General features: G+C 48.7%; 1 protein-coding gene across 1 annotated transcript; it reads right to left on the minus strand.

Moving 5' to 3' along the window:
- Positions 1 to 4,394: 4,394 nt before the first annotated feature.
- YIPF3 (Yip1 domain family, member 3) lies at positions 4,395 to 8,612 on the minus strand (the record flags this gene model as incomplete). Its single annotated transcript, XM_009880446.1, has 6 exons — positions 4,395 to 4,989; positions 6,394 to 6,517; positions 6,958 to 7,071; positions 7,610 to 7,741; positions 8,081 to 8,173; positions 8,562 to 8,612. Coding segments are annotated over 6 exons (636 nt in total), but the record flags the coding sequence as incomplete, so codon positions are not given.
- Positions 8,613 to 9,524: the final 912 nt, after the last annotated feature.

Here is a 9,524-nt window from a genome sequence, read left to right on the forward strand (position 1 = left end):
CGCCGGCCCCCGCCGGCTCCTGCCCGCCATCCTGAGGCGATGGCGGGGCCGAGGCTGGTGGAGGCTGCATCCCGATTGCTGAGGGGATGCGTGAGGGGAGGGAGAGTGGGAGAAGCCCCGGGGAAGGGCTCTCCCTGCCGGCCTCGCTCCCACCCAGGGAAGGGGCCAAAGCCACTGGGGCCATGGCGTTCTCCGGTTGCTTCTGGGTCCCAGGAACAGCAGCCGCCTGCTGCCCCTGGCAACAGTTAAACCCGCTACACATAGAGCTTGGACCCATTGCTTAATGGCGAGGTCGGCGTGAACCACTTCTTCTGGCCCAGGGCTTGCGGAGGCAGCTGGTGAAAAGTGGAGGGGTTGGGGAAGTGCCGCAGGCTTCCTCATCCCTCACAGCCTTCGCCTGCAGCCCAGCCCCAAGCGTGAGGGCCGTACCTTGCCCCCTGCTAATTCGCAGGTACAGATCTAAAGGGATTTTTCCTCTCTGTCCCACCCGGTCGGGTAATCCTGTACTTGGAGAGAAATAGGAAGCAGGGCCCCTGCGTTTTCAACTCCACTGAGCTGAAAAAGGAAGCCAGTGATGTGGAAATTAGGTTAAACCGCCTAAGTAGGCAGCTTTCTGCACGTAACTAATCTGGCTGCTGCAGATAGCAGCGTCAAGTGAATTCCAGTCCGGTGGGTAACTGGGGGACAAACCCAGGGTCCTCTGCTTGGTTTCAGGCCAGGGCAGGAGAGACAGGATGGAAAGTGAGGAGGAAAATAGGACGCGGAGGAGGACGTGAAGCAGTTCTCCTCCACTGAAATGGAGGAGCAGGTCACCTGAGCCAAGGGCTGCACATTAGGTCCTGAAGGAATCAAGGGGAGCACCAGGTAAGAAGCTGGACTCATGTCAACTTTTAGACTTTGGCTGCAGCATCTAATTTGCAGTGTAGGTGTCACCATGCCCTTTGAGCAATCCAGTGCTGTTCTGTAGAGCTATCTACACACTTCCCTCTGTTTTCCTGTTGCACAGGGGTGCGTGGGCTTGATAGTACACCTGCAAGCTGCACCAAGAACAGACCACTGGCCTGGGAACTCACCTGTGCTGGGATATGAACACCAGCTGTGGGCATCGAGCTGTGCAGTACTGGGACAGGTGATGGCTTTCGAAAAAGGAGTAACTGATCTCTCAGGGCACATTAAATGGTCCAGGTGAGAACGAGATTCTGTGTATTGCAGGGCTGTGAGGGGCAGAGGCTGGAAGTCAGAGTGGTGGGCAGGGGGGTGACCAAGAAAATACCAGCTGCTGATCAGCACAGGTCGACTGGAAGACTGCGCTCGGTCTCACCTCACAATTACCTCCAGGCACTAATTAAGCCATGCTTCTTTAAACAGGCTATTATTAGAGAGGTGCTTGGAGGAGAGCCCCTGGGACATGTCCCACTTCAATTGACAGCAGCAGCCCCAAAGTCTTGCTTAGAGAGTATGAGGCTGCTTCTAAAGCCCTAGTGCTGGCATCTTCACTGCCTGTTGTCAGGAGCAAGAGTACATTGAGGAGACAAGTGTCCTGCCTTGCTTTATGCTCACATACACTGGAAAAAGTGGCACAGGAGCTAATGGTTCAAAGCCTTGGCTCACTAAACCTAATTAAGGGCTATGCAGGGGGGAATTTGGCAGTGGTATTTTGTGAAGAACTAGATACTGCTTCCCTGTCATGCGCGGTTACCCAGCAGGTTTGCGGAAGATAGTTTATTGTTTACCTACTGGGGACACAAAGAATGAGAGTTAACTCTCTAGACTGATGCAATTAAGACCTAACACATAAACAGAGAAAAACAGTGGATGAAGAGCAGCTAGACAGGAACTACAGGAAAGAAAACAAATGGGGGAAGAAACAGCCTACCTGTAACCCAAAACACAACTAAGGTGATGATAAGTGCAGCAACGATGGACTGTAAGAAGGATTGGACTCCAGGTACCGCAGATGAGAGGAGGAGGTCATAGCATGCTTTAATGTACATTTTACTTTTATCTTTTGAATCTGACAGCCTTGTACCTTTATTTCAGCTTTAATAAAGTGGAGCTTACACAGTTCTCACAGAGCTACCCTTCCTCAAAAAGGGGAGGTGATGGAGGGGAATTATTTCAGATTTGCTGCAAGGGAGGAGGCAGACAATTATTTTAGATTTGCTGCAAGAGCCATGGCAGGAAACAAAGACAGAGATAGCCTGGTATGATAGGGCGGTAAGGCTTGTCCTGATAACTAGAGGACTTGAGTAAGCACTGAGAGATGTCCTCCCACAAGGACTTTACTAAGGCTGCGTGCTCAGCATATTCCCTGGAACTGCAGCACGCGTGCATTTCCCTGCAAAAGTGTGTCCCTTTCTGTCAGCAAAAGGAGATGCTGAAGCTCTCAGCCGGGCACTGAATTTCTGGCAGTATTGAATAATTCAGCTTCCAGCTGCTGCTACACAGAGAATTAATCAGGGCTGAAGAACTGGAGCAGAGCAAGCCCCACAGCTTCTGAGAGGGTGGTCGGTTGTCACTCTGGTCATCTGTCCCCAGCTGACACGATGCACAAGCTGCACCAGGGAAGCATGAAGAGTTTGCTTACTGCTCTCTCTTGTGCTTTGAGTGAAAACACAGGGCACAGCTTCATCCCTCTGATTTAGCTAAGTGCCTATGTGTCGGAGGGGAGCACAGCTCTTCTCCAATGGTGTCCATAGATCAGCAGTGATAGAGTTAGGCACAGAATCATATTTGTTCTTGGCTGGACTTATTCTAGTGACAATTGGCTCTTTCTCCTTTCCTTCCCCCCTGCCTATGCTTGGAGGGTTTGCACCAAGAGAAACAGACCCATTCTAGGCTGCCAGGGCAAGAAGTGTGAATTAGAAACCAACCTCCCGTGGAATTATAAAGAGGGAAATAGCGGAGTCATGCAGCATTACAGACTAACGCTTCCATTTTGCCGGGTTTGAAAGTGATAGAAATTCCAGGAGCTTAAAGTGGTTCAATTGGTTCAAAAAGCATGCAGACTACTAGCCCAAATAATTAATTTGGTTCCCCCAAACAACTTGCTCTGAGCAGTGTTCTTCAGCCAAAATAAGTTTCCCAGGGGAGGCGGGGGCAGGACAAGAGAGAGAACATGTCTATTATATACATGTTTGTTATTATGTATGTGTTTGTTAGCAGACAAGCTTCTTGCTCTTGGAAGGGAAACAAACGAGGAACTCGGGAACAAGCAAACAGTGGAAAGTAGGTCTGTGACTGAAAATGCTCAAGTCCTATCTGGTGACATTTCTGTTTTAACTGAAGCAGATGACCAACCTGATGACAGTAGCTGGCCCTATCTTCCTCTCTTTCATTGTACCTTGGCACTAGTCTGAATGCCACTACAGCTGGATCCACTCCCACTAATACAACCAAGGAGCTAAAGAGTGCAGTTCTGACATGCTACCGGCTTTGCGCACAGCTAACTTGTGGGCATACCAAGAAAGGGAAACATCTTGAGTTTGGTTTTGTTTTTTTTCCCAGACTGAGCATAAGGGTGAATTTCTTTGAGAAGTGGCTCCTCTCCCCGGGTCTTCCAGAGCTACAGGGAGAAGAGAGAGAAGGTGAAAGCCAAGTATCAGCTAACAGCTTTCCACTATTGGACCAGCAGAAGTTAGAGCAGTGAGGGAAGGCTACATCTGAACTATAGAGTTGTGAGTTACTGCAGTGCAAGTAAGCCTAGGCTGGGCTGCTCTGCTTCCCCATTCTCACTGGAGCTTTCCTGCATCAGTATGCTGGTGATAAATGTGCCAATTCTATTACCATTGTACGCTCCCCCATTTCTCCCTTTGTTTAATGGAAACACTGGAGAAAAGTTTGCCAGAGACTCTGTCTTAAGGCTCCAGGACTCCTTTCAGAAATAAGGCCTAGACTCAGTTTGAAAAGCCAGTCAGTACACAGCGGACTGTGCGTCTGGGGGAGCAGGATGCTGCTCCTGCTCAGAGCAATGAGGTGAAAGTCCCACAGCTGGGAGACATGACAGCAAGCTGCCCAAGGCTGGGCCGAACTAGCCTCTTAATAGAAACATCCACAGAAGACCATGCACAAACACGCTGCCCTTACAGTCAGAACTGCTGTCCCACAGAGCAATGTGGGCAGAAGGGTGATAAGAACAAAAGGTGCTGTAGAAACATGGGGACAGATACATTTCTGATATACACAGGAGAACAGACGGTGAGGTAAGACAGCAGCGTGGACCACGTGAAAACAGAGGGATCAATCTGGAACATGACAACGAAGATAATGTGGTTAAACATCATGCTCTTCCTGAAAATCTTGAGAAACTAAAGTTCCTGTGCATTTTGGCCTATGGAAAACGTGCCCAAGACAGGCCATGTATCAAAGAATATTAGAAGTAGGACAGCAGAAAATTGCAAAGAATCCTGCTTTGGGTCTAGAACAGGACAGATAAAGGCATAGAGACCCAACACCACTGTCCCATTACACAAGTAGGCTCAAACATAAGACATCACTCAGCACCAACATCAATTTAATTCTTCCCTCTTCAGGATAGGAACAGGGTAGACAGCCCTGGGGTTACATCAGCAAGCGGAAAGAGGGGTAAGGGACAAACTGCACTGGGAAATCCCAGCTAAACGTACAGTCAGAACAGAACCACTCTACTCAAGACAGCCCAGACCTGGGTGGGGGAAGAGTGTAGTTCTTCTGAGTCACTGAGGTGCAGTCCACTCAGCTGCCCAAATCTGCAACCCAAAGGACAGGTCCAGGAAAACAAAACCAAGCCTTCTTTCTGCTGTTCTGTCCTGTTCCTAAGAGGCAGCGGGTTGTTATGGCCCTATGCAGCCCCAAAAGTAGTGAAGGAAGCAAGTCCAAGTCTGTGAAACTACAGGGTCAATGCAATGGCTTTGGCTGTTGTGTTCAATACAGCACTGGAAACAACTGGAATGTCTCGGGCAACTCTCTGAAAGGGCGGCATGTTGGGTCCTTCCAATGTGTCCAGGATACCTGCAGGGAACAGAAAAAAGGGGAGAGTAGCAAGAGTTAGTTCAGATGCAGATGGCACATTTCTTCTTGCTTTTCTCTCTGGCCAGGTAGTCGTTCATGGTGGCGGGGCCCAGGACATGCAAAGCATTTGCAGGTGATGGGAGGAGACATCTAGCCCGAAAGACTGAACAGGAATAAACACCTCCATCCAGAGACCACAGGATACAGATCAGAGCTTGTCCTTGGGGCAGGGAAACTGCACGTTCCCAAGAGGAACACAGATCCTTTCTGGGTGCCAGCTCCAGTCCCCTGCCATTTTGACCCGAATGCAGACACTGCCAGGGATGCTGCTCTGCTGGTGCAGATTGATGAAATCCTCTCCTCACCTTATTCTAGCACAGATCCTGCTCTTAGACCAGTTGTTTGCTTTCATCCTGAGATATACTTGCAGACTCACATCAGGAGCTGCAGCTGGGGGTGCAATGTGGAATTTTTATCACTGCAATGCAAACATAGAGCACACTTGGCAGGAAACACACATACCGATGCAAGTGTCCTCCAGTCCCTGTCAATTACCCTTTCAAGACTGATAATCAGTCTTGGAGTGCCCTGAAGAAAATTGCTTGGAATATATTTTATCCTATTCCATCTGCAGAAGAGTTGCAGATCAGGGCTCAGAACCTTCACCATAAGAACGAATCCAGGAAAGAACAGTATTTACATCTAAAAGGACCGGTAATGCTGTGCTATAACCCCAAATTATCCAGATTCATCTGAAATATGATGGAACAGGTCTGGCTGCTCAAACTCATAAAGAGACTTGCGGAATTGCATATTGAGGGATCTGGAAACTCTCTAGCGAGGGGGAAGGGGAAGACTTTTTTTTTTTTTTTTAAAAAAAAAGGAGATTGGGACTTTCTTAGGAGAAAACAAAAAGAGACAGAGAAAGGGGACCTGAACATGTATAGACTGGTAAATGGCACCAAATGGGAATGATGCAGCTTCTGCTGTGTTGTACAACACAAGATAAAAAAAAGTGTTACACAAAGAAGGAAAAAGAATTATGACACATTTCCTGATCAGAGAAAAGCAACCCGACTTCAGCAAGATTCAGAAAGGGACTGGACATCTGCAAGGAAGAACAGTCAGTGCTGTTACACTTCACTTGTGGGAAAAGAATACGCGTCCTGCTTCACAACTTAGGTCTTCAGTACTAAAACTCAGTGCACACAGACTCCCCCAAGCCTACCTGCTGCCCTACTTTGACAGCTTCCTCTAATAAAACTGGTCATTCTTGGGTTGGAAACTGGCACAGATGCCCTCAGGTCAGATCTGAGCTGTCCATCCTTTCCCTCAGAAAGAGCAAAAAGCAGCTCTTCTTCCTCCAGATCTAACAGGATATGTCTTCATATCTCCCTTGCTTACCTTCTACCACCTTGTGATAAGCAAAGTGCAGATAGAGGAGGAAAAGCATATGCAGAGCAGCAAGGGTCCCACACAGGATGAGCCGCTGGGTATGCCCCACAGTGCGTGACACCAACACAGCAACCTAGGAGAGAGGTGGAGATTAGAGACAAGGTAGCTGCTACCTGAGGACTGCAGTCAGGAGCACACAGGAGGATGGGCCAAGTAGCGAGAGCCAGTGGAAACACTGCTGACAGCCTTTTTCGCAGTTTGCACCAACAAATTCAGAGTAATCTGATTTTGTTTCGTGTAGGTGAACCTCGCCCAGTCTCGCCAAGAGTGCAGGATGCTCAGGCACGACTCTCCAAGGCAGCAGGGGCTGTAAGGGACCAAACCTCCCGCAGCTGTTAGAATGGGTGAGGCTATTAATCCAAGCATCACCTCCATACACCAGTGGCGAAATGACCCAGGAGCGTCAGGCTGTTCTTCACATAACTGCCAGGCCCAAGGAATGGAAAGTAGACAACACCTCCCTCCCTTTTTTTGTCCCCACAAGAGAAGGGCCCCAGGCTGCCTGTCCCTTACCATTCGTAGTGTAGAGAGTCCACCAACACCCAACCAGAAGATATAGAAGAGGGAGTGGAAGTGGATATTGTAGGTGACAAAGAGAGTGATGCAGTGTCCAAAAAGACCATAGCCCTGACAAAACAAAAATATCCATGTTACAAATGTCGGTCCCACACAAAGGGCTGTTGATCAAGAGCATGAGCAGCCTATTCCTGCAATGCTTCACCAAGGCAAAGCTTCACAAACCACTCACTCAATGCCAAAGACTCAACCAGCACAACAATTTTAACAGCAGCTCACACACAGATAATCTGTCTGAAGAATTCACAGGGATGTCAGACACTGCAACAACTTGGGAAACAAGGAAAGACCCTCTGATTCCAGAGAAATTGCAATCTCTTTTTTTTTTTTTTTTTTTTTTTTTCCTCTCAACACCAGGCTTTCTGATCAGGAAGTGCAAAACAGGAGACCTGCATGAAGGAATTGCCTCTTTGTGCTATCGCTGCGCCTGGGATGGGGCAGGTCAAAAAAGCATCCTGGAGTTCCAGGTTGTCCCAGTGCGGTTACCTGGGACCACTGATTTATACGGACTTTTCCCCTTCTCTGGGAAAAGCTTGCTGCAGCACCGTGCAGCCAACCCGCATCTTGGGGCAGCTCCATCTGTACATACCAACAGTGACAGCATCTGCACCATCGTGATTTGGGCATTGCACAGATATGCCAGGAAATAGATGAAAGAGGAGACGCCCAACCAGTAACCGAAGCAGGTGCCAATGGCTGTGCCCATCAGTGTGCCTTCCCTCTGTGGAGACAGTGTCAGGATGAGGAGGACTCAAAGTGACCTGCCAGCACTCAAATTCCACCTCAGAGTCCCAGAGCCTTTCTAGGCATTGTCAAATAGTTGGCTAGCAGCGTTCAAGGTGCCACATGACCTACATCCCAGCTCCCCCAGCAGCAGAGCATCAAGACTTTCTGATGCGTCCTTCCTCCCATCCCCAAACCAACAGGCTCTTCCTCAAATCAATGTACTTTTCAGCAAGATGCTGTTCAGTCATAGAAGAGGTTTCCTCTCCATTTCTAGTGTCATTGTAGCAATCCAGAGCCCAGTTAAACCACAACTTATCACTAAGACTCGACCTACAATGATGGTGTCCGAGGTCTTCATTCCATGCAAAAGGATGGCCACCAGTGTGAAAACCAGCATGAGGGGTCCATACAGCTCGCCTGCAATCTTCTACAAGAGACAGATCAGGGAAGGTTTGGTTAGTGTTCCTGAATACCAGGGTCCCCACACCCAAGCGATGCGAGAAGTGTCTGGGATGAATTTTATCACCTAGCTGCCTGAGAATTAACAGCAAGGCCACTGCTGCTGGGAGCCAGGCAGAATAGGTTACGTGATGAGGAGTCTGGGATGTGCGAGTCCAGAGGTCTAGAACTGTACCACCACTAAAGGTAGCACACTGAGGTTTGGAACAACCACAGGAAAGGGTTTACCAACATCTTCAGGGAGATGAACACCTAACAAACTCACATCCTTAATAACATGGACTACTTCAGTTTTACAAGGTGTCTGTGGGACACTCACTAGGCCACTGAGTCTGATTCAACAAATGGGAACTCACCTGTGGGAAATTAATCATCTTCACAGGAATCATGGACTCCAACAGTCTGCATCACAGCAAAGCAGGGAATGACATCAGGAGCAGGGAGGACAACAGGATGGTTAACAAAACGCTTCAAAAGTAAAAGATCCCATACACCCACTATCACTGTTTTCTGCTGTGGTCACAGGCCTTGGGGGACAGATATTCATTGTAAAGGGTTATATAAGATAACAAAAGGAGAAAAACCTTACTGTCAGTGGGTTAACTTTGCCAGGGGGGGCTCAATGAAAGTGTTTAGGGATCCACTCAAAGATGGGTGGGGAGACCTTATAGCAGCCTTCCAGTATCTGAAGGGGGCCTACAAGAAGGCAGGAGAGGGAGTTTTTACAAGGCCGTGAAGTGATAGGACGAGGGGTAATGGCTTCAAACTGGAAGACAGTAGATTTAGAACAGATATTAGGAAAAAAAAAATAACTCTGAGGGTGGTGAGGCACTGGAACAAATTGCCCAGGGAAATCGTGGAGGCTGCATTCCTGGAAGTGTTGAAGGCCACACTGGATGGAGCTTTGAGCAACCTGGTCTAGTGGGAGGTGTCCCTGCCTATGGCAGGGGGCTTGGAACTAGATGATCTTTAGGGTCCCTTTCAACCCAAACCATTCCATGCTTCTATGAGAGATCATTGACAGAACAGCAGGAAGCAAAGGCACCTTTCTTCATCCAGCCTCACAAAACTTCGCCTTTTCGGACGCAGCTACGTTGCAAGCCTAACAGAAGCCACATAACACAGCTGAGTACTAAAAGGCTGAAGATGCCGCAAAGCCCTTTTTTCTGCCCCAAGCAGCAATGCTGGGCAACAGGTGACAGGGCTGCCAGGTCCTTGGGGGGACCTCATGAAGGATAGTGAGACAAAGCACAGTGTGTTTCCCCATATGATATCTATCCTATCTGAGCCTTGCTGCAAGGCTGGCAGCCCACCACAAC

This window comes from Charadrius vociferus, unplaced genomic scaffold (assembly GCF_000708025.1).
Source record: "Charadrius vociferus isolate BGI_N301 unplaced genomic scaffold, ASM70802v2 scaffold62, whole genome shotgun sequence".
In the NCBI taxonomy this organism is placed as follows: domain Eukaryota; kingdom Metazoa; phylum Chordata; class Aves; order Charadriiformes; family Charadriidae; genus Charadrius; species Charadrius vociferus.